This window comes from Cryptomeria japonica, chromosome 7 (assembly GCF_030272615.1).
Source record: "Cryptomeria japonica chromosome 7, Sugi_1.0, whole genome shotgun sequence".
Taxonomy (NCBI): Eukaryota; Viridiplantae; Streptophyta; class Pinopsida; order Cupressales; family Cupressaceae; genus Cryptomeria; species Cryptomeria japonica.
The window spans coordinates 652,497,990-652,513,442 of NC_081411.1; the positions used below are offsets into that span (position 1 = coordinate 652,497,990).

The 15,453-nt window shown below is 38.6% G+C and overlaps 1 protein-coding gene across 6 annotated transcripts in view; it reads left to right on the forward strand.

The window, feature by feature from the left end:
• Positions 1–1,687: 1,687 nt before the first annotated feature.
• LOC131071212 (gamma-interferon-responsive lysosomal thiol protein) overlaps positions 1,688–15,453 on the forward strand; it is a 131,159-nt gene continuing 117,393 nt past the window's right edge. For 2 of the 6 annotated variants that reach the window (XM_058006955.2, XM_058006956.2), the window contains exon 1: positions 1,700–2,156. In XM_058006955.2, coding sequence (XP_057862938.1) covers positions 1,887–2,156 — 270 coding nt within the window. In that variant the 5' untranslated portion in view covers positions 1,700–1,886. Of the gene's footprint in view, positions 2,157–15,453 lie in introns of all 6 variants that reach the window. The other 4 variants (XM_058006958.2, XM_058006954.2, XM_058006960.2 and 1 more) reach the window with 4 other exon arrangements.

The following is a 15,453-nucleotide window of genomic DNA, read 5'->3' on the forward strand; positions in this document are numbered from 1 at the left end:
TGACATTATATCATCCATTCCTGCAAGTTTTAAAAACAAAAAAAAAAAGAAGATACAGATATTACTGTTAAAAAGAGAGAACTGCATGCTTATGTATATATCTATTGAAAAAAAAAAAGAGATTTCTAACCCTAATAGCTGCACACACACACACACACACACACACACACACACACACACACACACATTCATGCATTTAAAAATATGCACAATGGAAACATTTAAAATATGTTCAAAACATGATTATATATATATAAAAAGATAATAATAAACAAAAAAAAAAGAAATCGGAGGGGGTTATCAACCGAACCATTGTGTGTTAACACAGTGGACGACTCATGACCAAGCCACTATGTTTACACACAGTGGGGCGGCATGGGAGGCCGCACTGTGTGCAGACATAGTGGAACGACCATGGCCGCCACTGTGCTACACACAGTGGTGACACCCCGCCACTGTGTGTATACATAGTGGGTGGCGGCGACACCGTCCGCCACTATGTGTGCACACAGTGGGCGGCGCTGCCCGCCACTGTGTGTATGCACAGTGGCGTCCAGGGGAGCCCGCACCACCACTTCCGCTTGCAGCCCTCTTCTCCCTCTTTCGGCCTTCGCCTCTCCATCGCCGCTGCTGTGCCTTAGCTCGGCCCTGTACCCGCACACACACCACGAAATAAAAAACTATAATATATTAAACCTTAACCCATTTCGGGTTAGGGTATGAGTTAATAGAAAAAGAAAAAAAAAAGGGTTTTAATAAAAACAAAAGGGAGAAAATGCAATCCTAACCCAGTTTCGGGTTAGGGTTAGCATTTTATCAATAATAGGAGCATTTAGCCCTTATTATAATTTTTATTTTAAACTTAGGGTTTGCATGTAAATATGGGGGGGGGGGGGAATTTGAATTAAGTTTTTAAATTATAACTAATATTTAAGGTTATTTAATAATTGAATTATATTATTTTATGGACATAGTTGATCATTTTTATTAAAAGAATTAAATTTTAATATAGTCTATTTTTATATTTTAAAATGAAGGATTAATGTCATTTACATTAATCGCATAGTTGATTTAAATTATTCAGCTAAGGATATTATATAGTTATTTAATATATTTGAATTATATATAGACATTAGGTTAATATTGGAAAAATAATAATTTATAATTGAAGATTATTAATTATTTTAAAGAATTTTTAGCCCTTGAGGCCAATGTTGGCCAGATTAAATATATCGTCAAATTTAAAGGTTTGGGGAAATTAAAATTGACTTTAGCATTATATCGGATTTAGTTGACAAATGACATTGTAGAATTTCAAACCCTTATCGGTTAGATTTAAATAATGAATTTGCGTATGCTTCAATTAATTAATTTTTAAATAAGCATCATCATTATTTAGTCGGGAATGATTTAAATGCATTTGAGATAACTAATTATCCCTCATTTTTAATTAGCGACAACTTAATTGAGATAATTGTTCTAACTAACTAAATTGCGACATTAATTAATCTCCATTAAATAAAGTCGCTCATTTGAGTTGGTTAATTAATCTAATCTTTGAAAACAATTTTATTTACATCCTAGTTAAGACAAAACTCTATTGAATTCATTTTAATGTAAGATATGTTATGAATTTATGTTGTTCAAAAAAAATTATTTGCTCTGTATTTTGCCCAAAATCTTGAAAATGTTCCATCCCAACTTGGGGACAAGAATGTTCTAATGCTTTCAATGTTCTCTTAGCTCTTTTGGTTTTGAAATTAGGATAACATCATACGACCCAATAGTTTCTGCCTTTTCAGGCACTACAAATATCGTTAGTAAAAATTGTTGTGTGTGTTTAGATTCTCGAATATCTGCTGCCAAACACAAACTAAAATTTGAATATGGGGATTCCGAGGGGTGCTTTTAATAGCAAGAGGAGCATGCTGATTACTTTGTTATTTTTTACGTCTGTAACAGCTTGGGGTCTGACAGGAGAAGCAGAAAAGGTATCAGTGGAAGTTTACTATGAGTCCCTATGCCCTGACAGTGCAAGTTTCATAGTTAATTATCTCGATAAATTATTTACAGATAGGCTTATCGATATTGTTGACTTGAGACTTATCCCTTACGGAAATGCAAGGATTGGCTCCAATGAAACTATCAATTGCCAGGTATGCAATTATTTTTTCTCTGTCGGAATTGTCACTAATATCAATAAATTTGAAATTTTTTTTTTCACCTCTTACGTGCTTGCCATTGCTATCAAAAAGATTTGAAGGGTTGTTTTTAAAGTATTTAGCAGAGTATTTATAAAAAATGAGCTATACGTATTTCTGCCATTACACTCTTCACATACTTAGTATGCTACAGAAATTTTTGTTTAAAGTTCGATAATCCAGCCACTCGGGTCTATAATATATCTGAAGTGGGTAGAATTCATAAACAACTCCAAACTATCCATGGGTAGAGAGTGCATATATGGTCATGAAGTCAGCGGAGCTCATAAATAACCTCCAGCCATCGATGGGAAAAGAGTGCATAAATGACCTGTAGTTAGTGGATCTACGAATAACCTCGAACTGACTGATGAGAAGAGAGGTTTAGTAATCGAGCGCACAGACGATCATATCCTTTCCCAAGGATCAGAGTACCATAAGGTCCTGTTGCTTTGCCACATAAAGAAGCATATGTCTTGGTAAGTAGTATTTCTTATCTCATGCCAACTTCTAATTAAGAACTCATTCAAAGCCAACTCCTCTGCTATATCCACCAAGTATATCATGGAGAGAAATTTCAGCTTAGGGCACGTCGGATGCGTTTTGAATATGTTATCCCTATATAGGGATAACCCTTCAATCGGGATAATAAGAGGTTAATATTAAACATGGAGTCTACTTTTTCAATATTTGGATGCCTAATGACATGCAGAAAATGGGATTTGTGACAACAGATATGGTTCATACATGGTTTTATAGTGGCAGGACTTTTTGTTTTTGATACGTAAGTCTTTGATTATATTAATTCAAAAAGATAGGTTACAAAATTGATGTCCACGAGACATCGCAGTTTCATAGCCCGGCCCAGCCATCAAATCCTAATATCATAATTGCGGAGGCTATGCAGAGCCCTACTTTCACCCTAATATCCAATCCCCAACAGATTACATACAAAGCTTTCCAAAAAGATTAAGACCAACAGGCTTCATCGAAAAGACTCCTTACTGTCCAGATGTGCTGAAAGGCGGAAGTAGGGCACCAATGCCATCGTTTTGGCAAGGGCATCGTCGACATTACTGCTTCGGTCATCACCAAATTCTAATGAGAGTAAACCATCACCATCCGCTAAGAGAAGAATCTACCTAGCCTCGAAAAAACCTTGGCACCCGTTACATAGTCAAAGATCATGGAACCCACCAGATACAAAAGTCGACAAAAACGCAGAGGTGTCCAAAAAGAAGTCCAAAAAATTGTCATTCAAACCTGTCCTCAGATTATCCAACGTGCACTGATTTGGTGAAGTCAAAAGAGGCCCCAATCCAATCCCAGTTGCCCACTGGCTCGAAGAAGTGTAACTTGTCCACTGGCTCGAAGAAGTGTAACTTCCTGAGAAAGTCACATCCTCTCTCGGCTTCAGCCCTATGCAGAGCGAGTTTAGGCCCATTAATGTCTAGAATGAATGGTAGTCTTTACACAACCGCCGTTAGGTCCAACAACTTATACAAATCTCATGGTCTAGGGATGCCTACGCTGGGCTGTGCCAACACGACCATGCCTTCCAGGCCGCTCAGGTATTCTTCCTTCACTAATAGCCTAGCCATTGTCACTACTATTGCTTTTGGTTGGTTAATGTCCAATAAGGAGGCCACAAAACAGGAGGCAAGGTCCAAATTCACCCTGTATCTCTCCTCTAATTAAAAAAAGTCCCACCCCAAAATGAGCCGAATGGCAACAACTTCAAGTCTCCCAGTGGCATTGAAAACTGACTTTAGCCTCGCATTTGATGTAAATCCCAAGAAAGACGTGATGTTTGCAGCCAGCAAGCCTTATGGGTGTCGCCATCCTAGACTTGCCTTCACAAATGGGATGTGAAATGCTGTTTATTGAATTTGTTTTCAAAAGCCGAGATCGGCTCTGCATTAATTTAATACCATTATTATCCCTCCGTTGCGTTCAATGCACCATACGGTCAAGGATGTAAAAGCCAAATAAGAAAGGCATCGAAAAGACTTCCTTATGAGACTCACTTGTGCCAAAGTGTAACGAGCCACCTATCTTTTATTCAAGCCTTCGATTTGAAAGCAAAGAGAACAGACTTGGCATAATCCAAACCAATCCAAAGCAATGACAGCAAGGTACCTGAGATAGACAGTTCCCAAACTATGCCTCCATTGACCATTCAACTCAACTTTAGGGAGCCCCAAGCAACTTAGAGAACACCCTTAAGCGGAGAAGAACTCATTTTTATAATGCAGGGCTGATATTCAATAGTTGTGTAAGATAGGGGGATCACCACAAAGGCAACAGAAAGGGCAAAATCTCAGCTTATTTCTGAACCGTCAACAGCCATGTTAGCTCGCTGGTCAGCTTTGTTCATCTCCCTATATGTGTGATTGGCAAAAACATCTCAAAGGATTTGGCGATTTCTAATGCTTCCTCCAAGTAGGGTTTAAGTTTCCAGTTCGGTGTTGTCCCCTTTCTTAAAGCATTTATGACCATGGCCGAGTCACCTTCGGCTTCCACCTTCATATAAGTTCTCTACATTTTCAAAGCCCTAAGATTAAAACTCTGAATTCGGCTTCATTATTAGTTCCTCTTGGCAATGGTGAAGCCAGCTTGCTGAGGACGGTCCCTTCCCAATTTCTGATTATGCAACCTGCACCTAAAGCCCCAGGATTACCTCTTGACATGCCATTAAAATTCAGTTTCATCCATCCCACTTGGGGCGCCAGCCACTTGATATCCATTCTTAGTTTGTGGGTGTCTTCTCCACCGAAGCCAACTATCGGGGGATTTTTCGGTCCATACCAGTTTCTCTTCATGATAGCATCCCACTCTCCAAAGCTTGCTTGTTTGGTAGATTATTCCCTTATATGACTATTAGCCACCTCAACCACTAATGCTTCTACTTTATTGAGAAAAGATAGCATACTCTGTTGGATTTTCCATCATTCGTATCTTGTTTGTTTTGGGTTTGTTTGATTGTTTACTTGTTATTAGTTTGTTTTGAATATGTGTGCATAATTTTTTATTTGGTTGAACCCATGAATGCTATTTTAGAGCACATGGTTGCCATTATTCAACTTTTTATATTTGCAGATCATATTGGCATATGATATGAGAAAATATTATATTCCATTGTGTTCTCTGATATGGTATCAGAGCAGACAATATGGGAGGCGTTGATGGGTGTTTTGTGACCACACCAACACAGAATAAAATACCAAGGTATCTTATCCTATCTTGAGCAAAATCCTATGTATGCTAAGATTGCGAAAGATCATACAGGTAACTCTAAGGTTCTTCTCTGTTAGGTTTTGACATGTGGATAAGCTCAATGGTCGTTGTGATATGTTGGTAACACAAAGGGACTTACATTTGGATCATTCTTTCACTTCTTTGTTGTGGTTGGAACTTATCATCGGATGTAGCAATTCTGTGATGCTTTTTCTTTGAACGAACTGAATTGGAATAAACTGAAATTAAAGGGGAAAGGGTTAGAAGGATCTAAATCTACTCCTAAGGACAATGATATCAATGAATAGTGCTCTAATGGACAAATTCCAAATAAACCAAGTTTTGCTTCGCCAAGATCAACTATAACTCCACAAGAACTGGTGCAATCTTCTAGGGATGTTGAAGGATTTTCACGTCGAGAAAGTGCATTTGAATACCCAAAACAACACAATCGAACTTAGCACAAATTTAGTGGCTCAGGCTAACTTTACATTGCACCTTATAATCAACAAGATGCAAAAAGTATGAACTGGGGAAATTCATCAAACAACATTACATTCTCCATTGAAATCAAAGCACTTTATCTAACAATTGAGAAATTGGAAGAACACCATGCAACAAGTAGAAATAAACATGAATCCACTATTTCTTCAATGAAATCAAGTTTTATTTCTCCAAATCTTACAACAATGTCTTCTCCTCCTACTCTACATCTACTCTAAGGAGCAAGAGCTCTCTACTTGAACTAATGAGCTATTTATCTAATGAATTACAAATGAGATGACACGGCCTTTTATAGAGATCCTCCCACAAATGAACGACCAAGATTGTTTTGAAATCAAGGGCCAAGATTACACCATGTGAACCCTAATTAAAAATGACCTATGTGGCGCCAAGTAGTGGGTTTGGTAATAAATAAGGCGTCACGCCCACTTTGCATTAAATAACCCATCATTCCAAGTAAGGCGGTCACTATGCATTAAATGAACTGCCACTTGATCAAGCATTTAATAGATTCTCGCCCAAAATAGCACGCCCACTATCACTCTCCTTGGCGGCAAGTGCATTGAATTTGGTCACGATAGTTTGGAAACACGTGATTGGCTAGAGAAGATGACGAGGCACCACCTCAGCGCGTTGGACGCCATGTGGACCCGGTGACTCATCATGAAGAATATTCCATTTTGCATCATTTTGTGATCAAGGTTCTAACTTTGATTTAACTTTTCTGAAATTATCTTTCCTTGATCATTTTCTTCCTTCCATGTACTTGTTTGGGAATTCACCTTCTTGGAATATCTTTCCTTGTCAACGATTTTGTCATTCTTGAAGTCTTTAATACTTGAACTGGATCTTAGGAACTTGAATGTCTTCCTTGAACGTTTGGAATTGGAATTCCTCCTTGCTCTTTCCTGATTGGGATCTTGGATTTTCGGAGGAAATTCAAGATAGTCATAAATTCTTCTCATCTATACTTGCTTGAATCCTGAGGTCTTTCAACTGGCATTCTCTTGAACTAGAATTCCTCCATGAATTTCCTGAGACTAGATTTTTTTCTTGAACTTGGATGTCATAATCTGGATCTGCTCATCTGGGATCTTCGTGCCTCTTGACGTCTTGATGTTGTCTTTGGATTGGATAGATGAATTCTTGATGTTTTATCATTTTCAGACATTTTGCAGATTGGCGCTTTTAGAGCTTGGAGAAGGAATTTCTCCATAATCTAATTTTTGAGTTTCCATTTTTGAGGAATCCTTGAGCACATATCAATCTTGGAGGAGGATTTGTCAACACTTAGCAAAATTTATCATTTCTTCCCTACCTGGAGGTGGATGCATTTCTGAGGTATAGGAAGAATTTTGAGTGTTTGGGCACCAATTCTATTTTGGTGGAAGAATTCTCCTGGCTTGGGTGCATTTTGGATGACCTGAAGGATTTTCCTCACTTGGTGAAATTCTGTCATTTCCATGCTATGAGAGTGCCTAGGCACATTTTGGACTTGGAGGAGTAATTCTTTGATACTTAACCATATTTTCACTTTCCAAGAATCTTGGCATGCTTGGGGTCCGGAGGAGGAAAATTTCCAACACTTAGTCATTTTTCCATTTTCTAGGAATTTTGTCTTGTCTGGAGTCCGGGGGAGAAGAATTTCCAACACAGCCAATTTTTTACTGTTTCCAAGAATCTTGTCCTGAAGGAAGGAATTTTGGTCATTAGGAAAAAATCCTCCACTGCTAGTGAAATGCATTCTCTTCCCTGTCTTAGGCGCAAATTTGAGGTGGAGGAGGGATTTTGACAATGATGGAAAATCCTCCCTAACTGGATTCCCTGGGCGTATATTTGGTGTAGTGGAGGAAAATTTGACCCAAGAGGAAAATTCCTCCATGATTGTGTTTTGGCGCCTACCACTTGTCTTGAGCACATTTATGAGCAATTGGAGGAATTTCCTTGGAGAGGAAAATTCCTCATTCACTTGATTTTGGTGCCCATTCTCATCCTTGAGGGCATTTTGGCTGGGTGAAGGAATTTTGTGAGGATTGCAAATTCCTCCTTGATGAGGTTCTAGTGCTCTTCCCCAGGCCTGGAGTGCACTTGGGAGGTAGAGGAGGATTTTGAGAAATTCTTCCATGACCGCTTGGATTTTGTGCCCAAGAATAGACTCTTCCACGCCTTCGAATAGATTTTCATGCTTTTGTCATTTCAGGAAAGAATTCCAGACAGCCAAATTTTGGATTGTTTGCCAGCTTTTCCAGTTTTTCCAGATTTAGAACTTGGATACTCAGAATGTTTTGCCCTTAATGTCCTGCCAGCTGCTACAGATAGATCTGCGAAAAATAGACTTACTAAAAATAGACACTGCTAAAAATAGTAAGTTTGTTTAAACACAAAATTAGGCCAATCCGGGACGTAGTGAAACTTACTAAAAATAGGAAGTCCTTAGAATTTGCTCAAATTTCATTGGTAGCTTCCTTGAAGGGTTCTTAACTCATTGCTATGTTCAAATTTTCCAAAACCCTAAGCTATTGACCTCAAATCTAAGTTTGAAGGGTAAAACCCTAAAATAGCAAAGTTACCCCAAGTTTCTGGGACGAGGACGATAGGGGACGGCGGGATGCGTTTTCGGGACGGCAAATTTTTTTGCCAAATTTGGGGACGGCAGGGGACGGCTATATAAAATAGAGGAAAAATTTAAAATATATAGGAAAATTTCAAAATTGTAAATGTTCATATGAAAACATGGATAAAGCATGCATACATACATTATATTCATATGAAAACAATAAAACATGGATATAGCATGTGTATGATACTATGAAAAGTTGAAAACATTTTAGAATGTAAATTCTGAACATACAACATTGTTAATACTCAATAGATAAAGCATGCATACATACATTATATTCATATGAAAACAATAAAACATGGATATAGCATGTGTATGATGCTATGAAAAGTTGAAAACATTTTAGAATGTAAATTCTGAACATACAACATTGTTAATACTCAATAGACAATATGCAATTATGCATTCATAAATCAGAATTTCAATTCATTCACATTGTTAATATGCATATCAATAGACTCAGAGGTTAAATTTTCCCTACTTCTATCGATGCAGTTTCCCCCCATATTTTTCAACTGGGGTTTGGGGGCAACGCCCCCAAGGTGGGGTCAAGGGGCAGCGCCCCTTGCGCGCTCCCTGTCGCGATACAGGGTGAGGTCGAGGGGCAGCGCCCCGCGAGGCCAAAAAAACTTATTCTTTAATAAAGGCGTTGGGTGTTATTTTTCTATTGACTCGCCGAGTTTGGCGATTTTCTAATCTCGGTGTCAAAATGCCCAAAGGCTACACTACTGCCATATAGTTTCATTGTCAAAATTATGAATTAAATTAATAAATTTAAAATTTAATTAATGTTATCTTTTAAATTTTTTTTTTTTAAATAACAATTTGAATTATTAAGGGGCCTATATTAGAAAATTTTTTAAAAAAATTGAAAATACAACTTCTTAAATTTTTTTAATATTTTTTAAGGGCCTTAGAATGGGGGACGTTTGGCCGTCCCCGGGACGGATTGGGGACGTCCCAGCCGTCCCCAGCCGTCCTCGGGATGTACGGACGTCCCCCAGAGCTAGGGCAGGCGTCCCCTCGTTTTGGGGACGTCCCCTCAAAAAAAAGGGCAATTTGGGGACGAGGGGAAACGTCCCCTGGCCGTTCCCAAGTCCCCGAAACGTCCCTGGGACAAGGACGGGGGTTTTCAGGTCGGGGATGCGTCCCCGGGTAACTCTGTAAAATAGACAAAATAGGCTCCAGACTTAGCCAAATTTACTCAACACTTGCAGACAACCAAAATTTGGCTGTTTCTCTTTTATTTCTTCTTATCAATTCTCAGGGTTATCTTAACACTTAGCCAAATATCCATCATTCCATTCCTTTGCACGTGCATTCTTTGTTCTATCATTGCAATCTCTTCCTTGGATGATGTTATCATCCACTCAACAATGTCCTCTCAACATCCAAATTCCTGCTCCCCGCAATGTACCTAAAAAAGACAAGGAAACGTTGTGAAGTACAAGTATCAATCAAGTTCATAGTTAGCAAAATGCAAAGTTCGAAGGATAAAGCAATAAGCATGGTGCATTTCTCAATACATCAAAATCCTAATTCTCAACTTGATGACAATATTAAGACTGTATCCTAGCTAGGCTGTATATTCCTTAAGAATCCATTTCCTGTTTAGTCATTTCATTACTTTCAAAGATCAAAATCCAGACCGACAAGACTCTAAAGAGTAAAGACTGCAAAAGACTTGGTTTGTTTAGCAAAAAGAGGGGGTCTTCATTTGCAATGGGGCGATGTGTGAAAACGCCACAATAGGAGGCAGTAAAGAAGCTACCGCTAGAAGAGATTAGTATTGAAGCGGATTTGAATTCGAGTCTAATACTCTTGATATGGATTGGAGCTTATTCAAAGTTGTGCCTATGAGCATAGCGTGAATGGTCACCTGTGATTACAAAGCAAACTGTGTAGGTTCTCATCGTTGAAGGGGTCGAGTCATATGTAGGTCAAGTGTTGAATTTTTGCTGAATTGTGACATGATCTCCATTGTTCCTAGCAAAAGATGTTTTCTGAAAGTTGTGTGAAGATCCAATACTCGTCTTTTGCTCCTAGATGCATAAGGTGGATTTGAAGTGATATTGTGTTACTGAGTTATCGCAAGATAATTCTGGTGTGCAAGTACACGAGATCTTGTGGCTCCTCCAATACAACGTAGGAGAATATTTCACCATGGTAAGAAGACTAATCTAGCTGTGGGCAATCGTTAGGGCTCCTAGAGATTATGCCATTGTCATCAGTAACAATCCGGATAATGTGGGTTGGACATTGAGAAGGAAAGCTTGCCATGGGCTCTCACGAAGTATAGGTGCAAGCCATCTAGGACTATCGGGATGCTATTCAATGTCTCCTAAAACTGCCAAACAATTACAGTATCAAATATTGATCGTAGAAACTGATCTAACGTATAGAGCCGCGTAGATTTATTTCTATGCAATAATATTGGTGTGGATCTATGAAAGGCTCGAGTCCAAAGGTAGGAATAGATATGTCCTATTTGTCACTAGCAAGTTGCCCTTGATTTAGAGATAAGCCTTTTTTATTTGTTTTGAATGTGCATGTCCCAATTACTATGCTTCCTATACATGCATATATCTTGTGATTTAGAGAGTTTTTTGAATTTTTCCTTTTTGAAGAATTTTTTTTTTGGACCAAACACAAAGGTCGTGGCATGCTTTAGAGCATTAAACTCACAATTTTTGGTATCTTTAGTGATGGAAAAATCCATACTAGTACTCAAATAGGCCATTTAAGCCCTCAACAATGGTTATGGTGGTTGCAAGATGTTGAACAATCATTTTAATTGCGGGTGTCCATAAAATCTGAATATGTTTTATTTCTATTTTTGGAAAAAATCTTTCTTTTTAAAATGTGCTATATCCGCTTCATCCTCTAAGGTCAATGTTCATAAGTCAGGACCTTCTAAGTCAATCAAAGTAATAGGATAGGCTAACACCATGGCAATGAGTTCTCCAAAATTTCTTCTTCTAGAGGGGGGGTGGGGTGAATCAGTGTTCCTAATCAAATTAAAATTTCAATTTAACTTTTTCAGAACTAAATAAGAATTGCATATAAACTGAATGATCTTTTAGTATCAACGAGTATGATGAAAAATAATCACATCAGCATACAAAGCACAATACTCATAGAAAAGTCACGACACAATGATTTCATGAGTGGAAAACCCTCATGGGGAATAAAAACCACTCAGAAATGCCTCACTGGCTTAATATGCAACAATACTGTTTACAAAGCCTCATTGACTAAATTCAGAGCACCAACCCCTTACAAGATTTACGAGCATCCACTCCAAGGTGCACCAACCCCTATACAAAAATCTAAGAATAGTATTATGTTAGAGGGTTACTCTGTTGCTATACAAATCACTCAACAATATATCTTATCAAAAATGATAAACAAGACAACAACAATCTCTACTCTCAACACTGCAAACTCATTTTTACCACTCTTCCTCTCATCTGCACCAATCAATGATAAACATGCCAACACACCCTCTCACAAATATACCTGCATATACAACCTGCTATACATCTGCATTTAAAAGAAGAAAACAGCCAATCACTCTGACTCTTATTATGACCACTAATCATCATGCATACAATCTGTGACAATAAACAAAATGCACATTTTGCACTCTTCCTTACAACAGACACAAGATATTCAAATCTGCAGACATAGTTCTATCTCAAACTTCAGTAATCTGACACAAACACATGAACATGACAATATTCTAAACACATCTCTCTCTTCAGCTTACAAGCATGATATATCCTTGCCATTCACATTCACTCAAATCTGCCCATACTCTTTGCACACCGTGTTCTTCTTTGCTCACTGTGTGTTCATATCTTCTATGCTCACCGTGTACCCTCACACAGATTCAATATGCATACTTATTTCATTTCTTGAATTACAGTCCCTACTTTCATTCTATCACTAAAATTGTATATTCAGATGTCTATTCTGCCACTCCCCTTTTTTCACATTGAACACATCTTTTGCATATCTCTTCTATCAAGCCGTTAGAGAAGTTCATCCATCCAAAGAACTGAAACAACAACCGCCGACGAAGTGTCACAGAGAATTCACAACGAACTCCCAAAGATCCAGCTTGGACCAACCAACGACATCCAACTCAGCAGGTGAAAATAAGTCAGACGTGGTCTCCACATAGTCTCGTGGCTTATCGACAAGAGTTCCAGCTTCGACAATGTCTTAGAAATCTCTTATTAAACTCCAATGTCTCATCGACATCAACTTTATCGCCTAGACAATCCTTATGTCTTACCGATATGACTTTTCAGGACAGGCTATGTCTTCCGTTTTCTTCTTGGAATGTCTTACCGAATATTGAAGTCTTATCGAACTCTTAACTGGTTGCCAAGACTTGACAAAGTCTCATCAACATGGTCTTATCGCCAAGAGATGTGACTTTGATTGCTGGCTTAAAGAGTCTTATCCACATTGCATGTTACATCGAAATATTCATTTTCATCAAGACCACTGCAAAGTCTCACCGACATTGGTAAGAGATATGTCTTCTGCGAATTGCTTGAAGGGTCTCATCAAACCCAGATGTTACATCGAACTGCTCTTATCGGCAAAGGGATATAACATCGGCTAGCTGCTAGAAACATCTTGCCGAACCCTTAAGTCACACTGAAAACAACTCTTTGGGAAGACCAATGCAAAGTCTCACCGACACCTAGCTTATCGGAGAAAGAAGGAACTGTGGCTAGCTGCTTGGAGAGTCTTGCCGAACTCCAAGGTTACAACAAAATAGGTCGTCGCCAAGATGTAGAAATGTCTCATCGACGCTGAATAGTCTTCTACAGAAACCAAACACATACAACCCGAAAATTGCACTGAATATTCTTATCGAATCTCTGCAGAAACCAAATACGCCATGCTCACCAGGATGCACTATTCTCACCATGACATAGACATCACAATGCCAATTAAATGCGCAGTGCTCACAGGCTTGGTCAAGGTTAATGCATACAGAGCACGTATATATTATGTGATAAACATGCCAATAGAACAGTGCAAGAACATATTGCTGTTTAACTCACAACTGCTCCTCTAATACATATGTGATATTCAATAGAACAGAACAAGAACATATTGCTGTCTCATGTCTGTAACCAAGCAATGCCTCATGTATCATGTAAACCAATGTTGACAAATCTAATCAATCACATACTATCAACTCACTCGTTCACCAACATACTTCAACAACTTATGAGCATCACCAACCTGTATTAACATCACTCTGGGACAAATAAATACCTTTTGACATCAATGACAAACATGCCAAAGCCAACAGACCAAACTCAAAACTCAGCTCAAGTTTGAGGAAGTTTGGCATGTTGTTAATGGAACCACTACACGACACAAGATTGATGCTGATGAGCAAAAGAAATTTAATCAATCTGACATAAAGGCAAAATTGATCATTATGTTCAGCATGTTTGATGAAGTTCAACCTTTCATCTGAGACTTGTCTACAACCAAAGATGCATAGGACAAGGTCAAGACGGTGTATGAGGCAAAGAATCAGAATTAGATCTTGAATTTGTAGAGTCAGCTACATGGCCTGAAATGAAGAACGAAGAACAGGTGGAATCTTTTCTTAAAAGGATTGTTGAGTTGAGGGCTTCCCTACAAGCACTGGGAGGAATAATTGATGATGCCATCTTGGTGCCTATTGTTCTAAAAACGCTACCATTTATATGCAAAGTGTTTGTGACAACTTTGAATGTCATAAAATAGACACCCACTTTTGAGAAGCTCGTGAAATCTACTCCAGAAAGAAGAGTCTATAAGCTAGGAACATGGTGAAGATGATCAAGCAATGATTACACGTCATAAAGCCAAGAAGTGTATTAAGCAATTCAGTGGACCTCCCAAATCTAATAATTCATCTAGATCTCATAGGAATTGTCCAATATGGGAAAGAGTTGGACTTAATGTGAAAAATTGTTGGTACAACTCCTTGGCCAAAGGATCATCCAACAAATCATATCAAAAGAAGCCATTTCAAAGTGGCAATACATGATGGGAGCAAAAGAATAAACAAAAACAACAAGGCAATGTTGTTGAAGAAGAAGATTCTTCGGATGAGGAATACGTGTACCTCCGGTGAGGCCATTGGTACCTCCGATGCAGGTGCGGCTGGGGTCGATAGGGGAATTGCCGCAAGTGCTGCATTGATGATATCCTCCAGGGCAAATTTTTTCTCTACATCATCATCATTTGATTCCATTGTGATTGCCAGTGACACTCCCTCCTCACTTTCACTTGTAAAGGACAACTCAAGACCTCTTCTTGGCTACTACCCTCCAACTCCTGTTGCCTCTCAGAGTCTTGTCTCCGCCTCTTCCTAGCAAGTTGGGCTTGCTCACCTCCACTCATCTGCACACCTAGGTGAGTCCAATAAATGTAGTTGACCACGAAGGGTGAACACGACCAATTGACTAAAGGCAAACCCACTTGTCTGCGACACCTGAGTACGAATAGCATCTAAGAATAGGCCAATTGCATGTTAAGCCATATACAAGGTTTATGCTACAAATGTAGGAACTCTTGAATCTACTTTGAGAGTACAAACGACCAGTTATATACCTTCCCATTTCTTAGCCCAATCATTAAAGAAATCATCCATATTGCAATGTCGAAGGTTTGACTCACCCCCATGAGTTGACTCTTGATCAAATCTAGGGTGCATCTCCTTTCGGCAATAGCAATAAATTTTTTCTTCAATCTTTGATTGCTACTGTTATTCCAAATGCTATCTAACTTCTTGGTCAAGTCAGTATGACACACACGCTTGAGTTTGTCCTTATTTTGCCAAGACATCTTGCCACTAGGTTTGGCAAT